Source organism: Panicum virgatum, chromosome 9K (genome assembly GCF_016808335.1).
Source record: "Panicum virgatum strain AP13 chromosome 9K, P.virgatum_v5, whole genome shotgun sequence".
Classification (NCBI taxonomy): domain Eukaryota; kingdom Viridiplantae; phylum Streptophyta; class Magnoliopsida; order Poales; family Poaceae; genus Panicum; species Panicum virgatum.
The window spans coordinates 42,226,474-42,239,861 of NC_053144.1; the positions used below are offsets into that span (position 1 = coordinate 42,226,474).

Genomic DNA, 13,388 nt, shown 5'->3' on the forward strand with positions numbered 1-13,388 from the left:
CTTAGTTTGAGAAATAAGGTGAATCTTCATCTTTTCACTATTTAAGTTTTTATTTAGTTTGAAAAATAAAATATGTTGATATATGGTCTGCTCATTCGTCACAAGCTCCTTATTAGTACAAATATTATTTTCTTGCGGGTGATTAGTACAAATATTAGGAATGAAGTTATGTCATAAAAAATTATGGGATGCACTTATGATGAACCACCTCATCTATGATGGTTTGAATTCTCAAATCAAATCCCACTTATTAGCCGTTCCTGTAGTGTAGTATTTTCATACATTTTTTTTGAGAAAAATTATTACATTCGCAATAGACCGCCAAAAAAAAAAAATAAAAGCGAGTGCTGACGATGTGGTAGGCACGGGGGATTCGGGGCCACATGAATGACAAAATGTTTTCCGCCTGGAAAGGGAGATAGGGAGCAAAATTGTGAAAAGAACCAGGCAAGTTTTCCCCCTGTGTGGAAAATATCAGGAATACCCCTGGCGTCCGCAGCCCTAGCAAATCGACCCCTCTCCATCTTCCCCTCCCCCCCCGCCCCCAATCCCGTTCCCCTCCCCTTCGCTCGCGGCCGCCGCCAGGCACGCCCGCCTCCTTCCGCCTCGAAGCGGCTCGTCGCTTCTGGTGCTCGTGCTGCCCTCCGTCCCCCCTCTCCTGGTGGGGGGAGGCGTGGATCCGAACTTGAGGGGCTGATTTCTTCTCTTGCTCTTGCCGGTAAGTAAATCTATCTTCCCTTGCAGATTTTCTGGGGTTTCGACTGAACTGAATCTCTTCCGTCCAGCCCCTGCGTCCCCCCCCCCCCCCACGGGTTGGTGCTAGAATTAGAATCCCTTTCAGCGAGAGACGGCCGTCCTTTTTTGTGCTTATTTTCAGTTAGTATGAGCAATTTTTATTTGGATCCCCGCTTCAGTTTCTCTGGGTTTGCCTGCGAATTCGCGTCGCATCCTCTGGGATTTTTGTCTTTCCCCCGAGCCTCGCCGCTGGTTTCGTGGCTGCTGTTCGCAGTCTCGTTTGCGATTTGTCCGAATTGCAGGGGATTCTTGAGCAAAATGCTCCTCTTTCTCTCTTTTACCCCCTTTTCCCAAAGTTCCTTCCTAAGGTACCTTGGCTTTTGTTAGTTATTATCATTGCGGCCCTGCAATTAGGAACGAATGGCACTTCACCCCCATCGCTCACTCAGACGAGTTCAGTTCAGCTTCAGCCACTGTTTTTGAATATCTCAGCTCTTACCTCTTAGGGAAGAAAAAGCTGTCCATGAGTACGTTATTGATAGGTGGGATCGAGATGCGCAAAGATGGATATCCACACTCGCTTCCGTGACTTGAAAGCCCAGAGGTTAAGTAACGTGGCGCCAATATGACATCCGGGTCGAAATCGTTGTATGTTGTGCCTGTATGTTTGATAATATAAAATCTCAATTACCTTGTGAACTATTTTATTTATGATCAATAGAACAGCCAAAAAAGTTGAGCAAATTTTGGACACGACCTTGTTGGTAAGTTGAATACTGCATATTTGAGAGCTTTATCTGTTTTGTTATATGCACACGAACAACCCTGACCAATTTAAGCTATATGCTTACCAATCATGCACTCTATTTGCCCAATAACTGTGTTCTTCTTGTTATACCTTTGCCTAAAAAAATTTGAATTTCAGGCATCAATGTCGCCCGGTGATGTTATACGGTGCTGAATGTTGGCCTACAAAAAGGCGACATGTCCAGCAACTGAGTGTAGCATAGATGTGGATGTTGCGGTGGTTTTGCGGGCACACAAGGAGGGATAGAGTCCGAAACAAAGCTATTCGGGATAGGGTCGGGGTGGCACCAATTGAGGAGAAACTTACCCAACATCGGCTGAGATGGTTTGGACATATCCAACGGAGGCCTCCTGAGGCGCCGGTGCGTAGTGGGGTTCTTGAGCGGGTCGATAATGTAAAGAGGGGTAGAGGTAGACCTAAACTGACTTGTGATGAGTCGGTTAAGAAAGACCTTAAGGATTGGAATATCTCTAAAGAGATAGCTTTGGATAGGAGCGCTTGGAGACTAGCTATCAATGTGCCTGAACCATGACCTTTATTTCTTTTGGGTTTCATCTCTAGCCTTCCCCAACTTGCTTGGGAAAAAAGGCTATGTTGTTGTTGTTGTTGTTGTTAAACCTAGAATAAATGGGAGTTTCAGGCTTCAAAATGCTCATGAACAGCTCTCCCCTCTTTAACGTGACTTTTGCTCTCATCCATTTTGAACTGTTGAGTGTATTTTCCAATGTATTGTAATTGCGTAGATTACATCTGAGAGATTTGGTAGAAAGTAATTTTCCTTTACTTTTGTTATGTATTTCTAATTATACTTAACCCTGAACAACTCAGGAAGTATGGCAGATGGGGGTATCGTGGTTGCCATTTGCCAATACGGTGGAGAGTTTACTTCTGGCCCCAATGGTAATTTGATATATAAAGGAGGAGAGGCGCATGCTGTTGATGTCACTCGTGATATGTCACTTGAGAGCTTCAAGGATGAGGTATCCAAGGTGTTCCATGTTGATGTCACTGACATGTCATTCAAGTACTTCCTTCCGAATAATAACAGAACTCTCATCACAATATCATGTGATCGAGATTTACAACGGATGGTTGATTTTACTACTAGTGCTGCACAAGTGGATGTTTTCTTGATTAGTAGAGTGGACAACAGGTATGCTGTGTTGCACCTTATCATTATAATTCATGTTGAAGAGCCAGCTTCACACATATGTTTCCGTGATGCATGCTTTTCTCTTGCTGGATAATCAGGAGTATTGTAACTCACTCTGGAGCGTCTGCAATTAAACCTGGGTCTAATACGCCTGGCGCCAAAAGGAAAAGGACACCTTCCAAAAACAAAGACAAGTAGTTTGCGCTGCACTGATTGTCCTTTTGTTGTTATTTGCATCCCCCATAATCTTAAGCTCTACATGAAACATTCTCTCTGTAGGGCATCAAAAAATAGCAAGACTTCAACTCCCAATGTTCCAGGAACTGCAGTTCAAGCTAGCGCGAATAATGTGAAGCAGCCAAGACCAGTTGTCACTGAAAATGATGACAACAGGTGCAAAATCAATCTTCATATAACAGCTACATCTTTTTACGTCTTCTTTGCTCTCAGATGTTTTTGAATTTGAAGAAATGGCAGGAGTTCTACCTTTCATTCATAAAGTGGAGGGAAATAAAGCCTTATGTACAAATGGCTTTATAAACAAAACATTGAGACCCATCCTAGTTCAAGAGGTTAACATCGAGACCCATCCTAGCTCAAGAGCTTAGTACTAGCTAGACAACCAATATAAATAGACACAACTGTAGCAGTTCTGACGGGTGGAGGATTGTCACTTGTCGGCCTCCTCCCCTGGCGCAGCGGAAGACTGCAATTTTGCCCTTTTTCTGAGTGACCTCATAGAAACCTCTTGAGATGTTATGAACAAAAAAGTATTTTCATGTTACCATCAGGAAAGACACTGTCATTGGTACCTATCTACTGCATCGCTAGCGAACACGCAAGACAGCTATTCTAGCCCCCTTTAGTTTCAACAGTGGCATCTGAATCTACCTTATCTTGTCGGCCTCCTCCCCCGGCACAGTGCACGACTGCAATTTTGCTCTTTGTCTGAGTGACCTCATAGAAACCTCTTGCTCTGAGATGATATGAACAATAAAGTATTTCCATGTTCCCATCAGGAAAGACATTTTGTCATTGGTACCTATCTACTGCATGCCTAGCGAACATGCAAGACAGCTATTCTAGGCCCCTTTAATTTCAAGAGTGGCGTGTTCCAGTGTACTACCTTATTTTCTGGTTAGCCTATAAAATGCCTATTTTGGATAATGGCATTCTAGTTAACCTATATTTCCTGCATAACCTATTTTCTTAAGTTCTTGTTTGTGCCAGCACTGCCACTTCATGACCAATGCATCATTAATGCTTACTTCTGAATTTGTCGACTTATTTCCTGCATAATTTTTTTTTGAAGGTCTTTCCCATAAGTTGATTTATATAGTACTTTTGGTTATTTGACAGAACATACGAGTGAATAATTAGCAACTTGTAACTGCTAAGCAATACAGTATCTTGAATTTTTAAGTCTTTTGAATACATGTCATTTTATCATTTGAAGTGTTATAAATCAGAACTATTACTCTGATTATTCAGTAGTTCTGTTTTGTGGAGGTATATTGCCAATTCTCAGTTGCTATTAACAATTTTCTCAAACTAGGGTTTTCCAACTGGAATTCGGAAGTGATGTTGCCTTTGCTACCCCACCTGGAGGTGCTTCCAGTGCACCAAGCATTCTGGATCAGCAAAATCTTCTTGCTCTTGTTGATGCCACTCCTAGGTAATTTTGTTATCTCATGTTTTCCACTTCAAATTGTTGTACAAATAGGACAAATTTCACAGATGTTTATGCATGGCTTTTTCAGGGAACCTGTTCTGTTTGATGATTCCAGCGACCCATATGTTGGTTCTGAGATTACTGCAGACCCTCATCATGGACTTGAAAATCCTATTGTGTTTTGGGATGACATTATCAAGGGTGTTGGTCAAGAGTTTGATAATGTGAAGGATTTCCGTGCTCAGCTGTGCAAATATGCCATCGGGAAAGGATTTGCATATCGATTCATAAAAAATGAAACAACTCGAGTCACGGTAAAATGTGTTGCAGAGGGCTGCCCATGGCGATTGCATGCATCCGAGTCATCTCGTAACAAGAAGTTTGTTATCAAGAAAATTACAGATGAGCATACATGTGGAGGAGGTAATGGAGAAGGCCAGCGTCGAGCAACAAGACAGTGGCTGACAACCATCATTAAGGAGAAGCTGCACGATAATCCAATGTTGAAGCCGAAAGAGCTTGTCAAAGAAATATATGAACAATATGGAGTCACACTAACTTATTCGCAGGTTTGGCGAGGTAAAGAAGTAGCGCAGAAGGAATTGTATCATGCTATCAGGGAGACCTACAGCCATTTGCCCTGGTACTCTGATAGGCTTATTGAGTCTAACCCAGGAAGTATAGCTTTGCTGTCTCCAATGGTGGATACGAAATTCCGTCGCTTTTTTGTTGCATTCCATGCTTCTTTGCATGGCTTTGCAAGTGGGTGCAGGCCCCTCTTATTTCTTGACAAGGTTCCTCTGAAAGCAACAAATGATTACAAATTGCTGGTGGCCGCTGCCGTTGATGCAGATGATGGTGTCTTTCCAGTGGCATTTAGCGTGGTTGAAGATGAAAATTACGATAGCTGGATTTGGTTCTTAATGCAGCTGAAATATGCTCTCTCAAATCAGAATTACCCTTACCATGCCATGACATTCTTGTCCAGTGGACAAAAGGGTCTGGATGCTGCTGTTCCTCAAACTTTTGAAGATAGCCACCATGCCTTCTGTTTGCATCATATCATGGAGGAATTCAAAGGAGAGCTGAAGAAAGGGCCATGGTCACAACAAATAAGAGAGGGGATGATAGAGGATTTTACTCGCGCAGCTCAAGCATGCAGCATTGAGGATTTTAATGCATCCATTGAGAGCATAAGGAATATATCCACTGAAGCTGCCGACTGGATCATTGCAAGCAAGCCTGAGCATTGGTCAGATGCCATTTTCAGAGGCTGTCGATATGATCATTTCTCCTCAAACATTGTTGATGCCTTCAATAACTGGATACCAACCAAGAAGGAGGGTTCAATAGTGCTGATGATTGACTCCTTGAGAACAAAAATAATGGAGATAATAGAATCAAGGCATGAAGCTTGCAAGGTGTGGTCAGGGCCATTGACGCCTTCCATGGAATACAAAGCAAAGGAGGAGATGATGAAGGCTGGTAAGATGACAGTGCTGTGCTCCTCTGAAACTGTGTTTGAAGTGCGGGGCAATGCAATTTTCGTTGTCAACCTTGCAAACTGGGAGTGCACCTGCCGGAGGTGGCAACTTTCTGGTCTCCCGTGCGTGCATGCTGTTGCTGTCTTCAATAGGATTGGGCGATCTTACTATGACTACTGCTCAAAGTTTTTCAGATTAGAAAGCTACCATTTGACTTATTCAGGAACAATCTTCCCAATACTTGACATGGATACTGTTGATTTTAGTGCTGGGGCTAACTTAATTCCACCTCCCAAGCCTCGTTCATCAGACAAACCAAGAAGGAAGCGGATTAACCCCAACAAGGTCCCCACAGTTATTCGACTCTGCAGCAGGTGCAAGCAAGCAGGACACAATAAGGCAACCTGTGAAGCTATTTTGTAGACATAAGTAACTTCTGCTTCTCGAGAATGTATAGTACCAGGTAATGTCTTATCTTTTGTCCTACTTTGGAATTTTGACCCTACATTTTCCCCAGAATAGGACCTGGCTCTCATTTGCTTGAAATACACAAGTTTCTTTTATGTTCTCACTCAGCATCTTAATAAATATGTGTAAATTGAAGTCTGCAATGTCATGTAGAATGGTTATTGTACAGAAACTTGGCTCTCATTTGCTTGCACATCTATGAAAGCGTTGTTGTCTTTTGCAAATGAAAGAGATGGCATTTGAGAAGTTGATAATGAGCATGTCATTCTTGTGTGTGCCAGTGCAAGCTTCCAGGTGACATGAACAACGCAAAAAAAAATGTGCCACTCATTTTGACTGTTTTCTTGATTAGTGTGATAACTTGCTAGGCAACATGTTTTCCTTCAGTTACAATGCAATAACATTGTGCAGTTTACTGAGAAGATGTGTTTCGTCTGCTGAATTTGCACTTTCCAGGGTGATCCATGTATCGTATTGGGGGAAGGGAACTTTGAATTAGTGTTTTTACACTACTGCGACTGGATGCACTTTTAGTTGCCCACTCCTACATCTGTTTCTGCATTTCAGCATCAGTTTTTGGTGGAGCACGGCTGACAGGAAGATGGTGGGTGGTTTTTGGGATATAATGTGGTGAAGAAATTGCACACAATCTGTTGTAGTTCATGCCTTTTGTCGTTGTTTGGATCTAAGGATACATGGGATATCAGGCATATGATTGGGAGCTGTAACTTAAATTTTCTGTAGCGGGATGATTATATCCGGAGCAGGGTAGGTCGAATAATTGGGAACTCTAGGTAGCCCATAATTTTATCTTTTAGATTTCTTTCAATTTTTTTTAATCTTTTAGATGATGTGATGCTTGTTGTCCTGTAGATCTGTGTACATGCTTTGAAAGTTGGTGATCGTAACAGTTATTTGTACTGCTCTTGTGCGCGCACCTAAGCAGATGATGATCCTTTTACCCTCTGAGGTCCAGCTTAGTGTTCCGGCATGTGCAAATCTTGGCAACATCATATGCACCGTCCAAGCAAGTTTTGTATATTGTTAGGCCGTGTTTAGATGCCAAAAATTTTTGGCAGAAAACATCACAGCACATGTTTGGAAACATGCATAGAGTATTAAATGAAACTATTAACAAAACCTTTTACACGGATAGGTTGTAAATCGCGAGATGAATCTAATGAGGCTACGCAATTTATGATTTGCAACAGTGATGCTACAGTAATCATATGCTAATCATAGATTAATTATGCTTATTAGATTCGTCTCACGATTTATAATCCATCTATGCAAAAAGTTTTATAAATAGACTTCATTTAGTACTCCAAAATAGCAAGATTTCTTTTCAAAAATTTTAACCCTAAACATCTAAACTAGGGATGACAATGGGTCGGGTTCGGGTCGGGTGGAGTGTGTGGGCACCCAAAACTGAAACCCGAACTTAAAACCCGAACCCAACCCGAACACCGATTCTGGTCAAAATCCATCCCCAAAACCGAAACCCGCGGATACCCGAAACCCGTTTTTGTATGGCAACATAGTAAGAGCAATAAATACTTTTTATAAACGTACACATGATATATATAACATTTATATGTATAAATAAGTTACAATAAATAGTAAATAATTTCCTAAGTCAACATAGAATAAATCTAATAGTCTAAGTAAACAAAATTATTACTAAGTATACTATAAAACATGAGGTTTTACTCCAAACGATTATCCATTGGGTATCTACAGGTGAAAAACCAAACCCGAAACTGAACCTGATAAGTTTCGGGGCCCTGAACCCGAAAACCGTGGGTGAGAAATCATACCCGAACCCGAACCCGCAAAACTCGAAACCCGCAAATATCCGACCCGAAACCGAACCATTGCCGTCCTTAATCTAAGCACCGCCTTAATAATAAAAAAGAATGTGGTTAATTTACGGCTGGCTATAACGTACGGCCCCTCCTCTTTTAGCAAAGAGACAAATTCTATAAGGACATTTTTCCTTTTCTGGTAAGAAGTTTAATGAATCAATTCTAACGCAAGCACAGGGATGTGCTGTCCATAATTCTTTGCTAGACTAGGCCCACATCAAATGCATAGGCATAACTGCGCACAGCTTTAATTTAGCAATATTTCAGAAAAGCTCACATAGTTCAGATTTAGAAACTCTAGCAATTGTTATGCTGCAGCTGCACAGCAGAGACTAACCATGCATTCCTACAGTACCACTTATTTACAGTATTGCAAGATACAATATTTGCTTCCTTGCTTAATACTTGAACATACTGCACATCATATTTGCTTCTCAAAACATTATTGTACTTCATATTTGCATTCATGTTGAACTACTTAATGACCTGCCATAAAAAGAAGAAAATGTGTTCAGTAGCATGTAGTGAAGAGTAAATGAGTAAGGAAAAGAAAAGGTCAGATAAGCTGAAGAACAGATTTTCTCATACAGCTGTAAGCATTTTGGTTAAAAGTTGGCACATCACGAGCACCTTGGAAAAATAAATGTGCAAGCAACAATTAAAACAATGTTATACCTCACAGAGAATATCATGAGAGCAATACTTTTGCCTAACTAGAAGTAACAACATTAACTAACACAAAACAATATTTTGTCTAATAAAAGTTATGTTTGCCTAGTGAAAATCATGTTATTGCCTAATGAAAACCATATTGTTGCTTAGTGAGAAACATATTGCAGCATTTGTTAAAGAGGGGCAATCATCATCCGGCATACATCCCTACAGAGCACAACTACAATAGTAGAGCCATGTCACACATAATCTCATAAAGCACCAACAGTGATTTAGAAAAAGCAATCACTCAAGTTTTCATTAGGCTCTTTCAATCTATTTGTTGTTGTCATGTTGCTCCCTGCTCCTGTCAGATTGACAGGTAATCTTAAAGTTAGCCATTGTATAGTCTAGAAATATAATTCAATGGTACCTCTCCTGCAGTCCTGGTACCTCTCCTCAAGATCATTTTGTATCCTGAATTGATTTATCTAGCTTATGTAATCTGCATTTCTTTCGATTCATTCGCAAAACAAGGATGTTACCATTTTAATATATAAGCATTGGTGCAAACCTAATTAGAAGAAAACTAATGCGCGACATGTTTTTCACTAGCCAATATATATTGGTGCAACCAGAACAAAAATATGCTACTGAATGAATAAGTTTCTTATTCATTTACAAAGCGTTTTCTACACATTAATTGTACGAATTGATTGTTGGAACAAAAAAAAAGACAGATGGTCACAATATGCGAAATTGCTAAATATCAGAACACAAAAGTGCTTGGCTAGTATGATTAATTTGCATGTTGGTTTAGCATAAAGAAATGGAGTAAATTAAGTTTTCGAATCACCGATTAAGTTTTCTACACGTGTGCATAGAGGTCTAGGTCTTCACGCAATTAGTGCAAGGGCGAGCTCTCGGCTGGGGTACCGAGTGGCTTGAGTGCTCGACCTCGATCAGCTTGGCAACCCTAGCGTGGGCATGCTTGCCAGAGGCTCTGGGGTAGGTTCAGCCAAGTCAGTCTGGTCCGATTGGGGGTGATGAGCACGGGTCAATTGGGCCGAAAGGAGAAGCGGCCTGGCGAGGCTGAACTAGTCGTTCGAGATCACAGATAGAAGTGAGTGTGTGTGAGAGAGAGGATTCCGCTTTTTTCTTTTTTATATTTAAAAAAATAAAAATTTCAAAAATATATGTCCGTTTTGAAATATTTCAAAAATACCCCCCGGTCGCCTCCCCATAGGGCGACATGCCCTAAGTGTATTTTTTTTCTCTTCAAATTTGCAACGAGGTCCCTGGAAAAAAGGGGACCTGTCGCCCCCCCAACGGGCAACGGGGGGTCTGTCGCCCCCCTCGGGCGACCACTGGGCCCCGCCCACGGGCGCGGCAGGGGGGCCTGTCGCGCCCCCCCTGCGGGCGACAGGGGGGACTGTCGCCCCCCCTCGGGCGACCGGGGTACCCCCCTTATATAAGGATCCGACACCCCATTCCCTCCTCATTTGAGCCCGAAAATTCCACCAAAAATCCAGAAAAAAAGAGGGGTGAGGAGAAGGGAAGCGGCGAAGCCCTGCCGGATTCAGCACTTGTGATTTGCAGGTTAGTACATTTAGTTTATATATTTTCCCATTTAAGTACTACGCATTTAAGTAGGAGTAATTTAAGTACGGGTGAGTAATTTAATTTAATTAGTGCTATAGTAGAATCATTTAAGTAGGAGTTTAATGATACTTTAGTTTGTAGTTACGTAGTAGTAAATTAATTTAGAAAATTAGTACTACGCATTTATTATTACAATTGCAGTATTATTAGAGACGTGTTTATAAATTAATTATGATTTAGAATAGAATTTGGCATATGCAGTATAGAATTTGAGTGTCATCACGTAGTTATGAATACTTATACGTTGTAGTTGAATTTCATATTTACTTTTTACGGATTATTGAATAAGGTAGTGAAGTAAAGAGTATAACTCGATAAGTATTATGTGATATACAGATATGTCGAGCAAGATGCAGTTTCAAGTATTTTATGGTGACTACAATATTTTGTATGGGCCAAATGGAGTAGATCTTTCTGCTTTTAAGTGCACATCTAGCGCCATAGATAAACATCTGGAAAGGAGTTTTGGTTCCACCTGGGGACATGAAGTATACGGGATTGGAATAGTGGGGCCTTTCATTCAGGATAATGAGAATAAGATGTTTTTTCCTGATCCAGCCACTAAAAAAGGCAAAGGCCGCCGTCAGACATGTCGTATTCGGAATGGTATGGACGAGTCCGAAGCAAGCAAGGCACAAAAGCGTTGCAGCCAATGTGGAGCATTGTGTCACAACTACAAGAAGTGTCCTCAGAATGCACTTCACGATGCTGTTGACGTCGGTCCTTCCGGAAATCCCAGAGATGGAGCACCTCCTACGTTCAGACGAGCATCGGCGAGAATTATTCGTGGAAGGCATTCGGTGTCATGATCCACAATTGTATTTTATTATTTGTAATATGTAGTAATGAAATATTGCAGGCATGTAATGAAATATTATTGTACCTATGTGTCCAGTTTGTATGAAACATATATGTACCTATGTGTTCGGCGAATTTGAAGAAAGAAAAAAACACTTAGGGCCTAGGGCGACCGGGGGTATTTTTGAAATATTTCAAAACGGACATATATTTTTGAAATTTTTATTTTTTAAAAATATAAAAAAGAAAAAAGCGCGAGAGGATTGGGCGGGCTGAAACTTTTTATAGGGCGCAATGGCTTAGCCAACATTGATTTGGGTCGATGGAAAGAATTCGAGTCACGGCTAGAAAGATAAAGAGGGAGAGACCAAGAGGTGGTCAGATGAATCCAAGAAAACGAAAGCACGCCGGTTTAGTGGAAACAAATTGAGGAAGATGAATATTGGTTTGGACCGGAAAAAGGACAATGGCCAAGACGGGTTGCTAAACCTAGTCCAGGAGAAAACGAGAAAAGATTTCATTTGCCCAGAATGTATTCTCAGGGTTAAAATAAATTTAGAAAATTCTAGATAAACCTTTTTAATCCACAAAAAATATATCATGAAAATCCCAAAGGATCGAAAAAAAAATCGTAGAGATAGTTTGGGACACGAGAAGTCCAAATAAAATACTTGAATTTTGTAAAAAAATATTCTAGAAAAAATGAGAATAATTGCCCGACAATTCTGTAAAATTCTCAAAAAATTCAGAAGATGGATAATTATATTTGGAAATATATTTACATCCCAAAATTGAAATTTTGGGGTGTGACAAAACTACCCCTTAAATAGAATCTCGTCCCGAGATTCGCAAAAACTAGGGGTTAGGAGAACAGGTAGAACAAATAGATTCTGGTAAGGAGAAAACAAGATAGATAACGAGAAAGAGAGATTTAGCGTTGTATGTTCTGTGCTTCTTTTTCTTCCAAACGAGAAGACGGCGGTGACGAGATAACAATGGGCTGAACGGTGCTGTGACACCCTAGGTGTCTGCACAATAAAAACTACATTTGTTTGCTATGCTTCATGTGTGAATTGTTTGAGCAAGGGCTTAATTTAAATTTATAAGGGCCCTTGTGTAATTATGATTTTATGCAAGGTCCTTTCTGCAGTTATATTTGAATAGGTTGTGTATATGTTGCTTTTGTGGAGGGTGTTTTTGCAAAATTCAGTGCATTTACTACATGGCAGCAAATTTTGCTTTTAAGTCTAAATTTAAAGTGAAATTACCTTGAAAAAGACAAAATTCCTTGGAATTCAAAATCCCTCCTACGTTTTCAAAAATATCTCTTGAATCTTTGATCAAATAAATTTTTGCACAACATCAAAGTTGTAGATCTTGAAAAATTGAACAGCTTTCATGTTGCGCACTTTTCCATTTGAGCTTTAGTTTAAAAGTTATCCTTGTTTTACATTCAGGTCCTTGGAATTTTCGGATATTGCAAACATGCCCCCTTTCTCCTTTCTCTTGCCTGCTCCCCTGCTTCCCGCGCCGCGCCGCTCGCCGCTCTGGGCCGCCTCCGGGCCACCTCCTGCTTCGCGCTGGCTCCCACGCGTCGCTCCGGAGCTTTTCCACCGCCCTTGGTCTCGCGCTGGTGCCCCTCCCTTCGCCACGCCGCCCAGAACCGCCTCGCGGTCGCCACCTCGCCGCCGCCGTGGAGGGCCCGCTGCAGCACCCCAGGTCCTCATCTCTCGCGCGCACGAGCACTACTTCTATCCCCGCAAGCTATTCCTCTCCTCCTTTCGCCTTTTCCGTGCTCCCTCACCTCAGAACGCCGCCGCCGCCCCGCTTGAACTCCGACGAGCTCACCCCCGCCGTCGACCCGCCACCACAGACCCACTCCACCCACGCCAACCCCACCATCCGCTCCGCCTCGTCCTAGCGTAGCTTCCCAACCCCTTTGCCTCGCCCAAACCCCACGGGAACCACCCCGCCGCCGTGCTCCGAGCTCAAACGGCTGCCGCTTGCCGTGGACCGACCTCCTCCAGCCCTCATTTTGCGACCCAAGAGCATCCAGAGAATCGCCTCGGCCTCTACTCCGTTTTCCCCAACC

The 13,388-nt window shown here is 41.8% G+C and overlaps 1 protein-coding gene across 1 annotated transcript; it reads left to right on the forward strand.

Annotated features, from left to right (window-relative positions):
* The first annotated feature begins 425 nt into the window (after positions 1-425).
* On the forward strand, positions 426-7,289 carry LOC120651473. The gene is made up of 7 exons (XM_039928953.1): positions 426-718; positions 2,372-2,696; positions 2,795-2,890; positions 2,976-3,089; positions 4,252-4,371; positions 4,457-6,315; positions 6,777-7,289. The coding sequence occupies exons 2-6, from the start codon at positions 2,377-2,379 to the stop codon at positions 6,273-6,275; spliced, it is 2,469 nt and encodes an 822-aa protein (XP_039784887.1). The 5' UTR covers positions 426-718; positions 2,372-2,376; the 3' UTR covers positions 6,276-6,315; positions 6,777-7,289.
* The last annotated feature ends 6,099 nt before the right edge of the window (positions 7,290-13,388 follow it).

Bases quoted from the DNA above. Each gene is read 5' to 3' on its own strand.
- LOC120651473 (XM_039928953.1), top strand. From the start codon at position 2,377: ATGGCAGATGGGGGTATCGTGGTTGCCATTTGCCAATACGGTGGAGAG. The intron at 2,891-2,975 runs GTAGTTTGCGCT...TTCTCTCTGTAG, and splicing joins CCTTCCAAAAACAAAGACAA to GGCATCAAAAAATAGCAAGA. The intron at 3,090-4,251 runs GTGCAAAATCAA...TTCTCAAACTAG, and splicing joins ACTGAAAATGATGACAACAG to GGTTTTCCAACTGGAATTCG.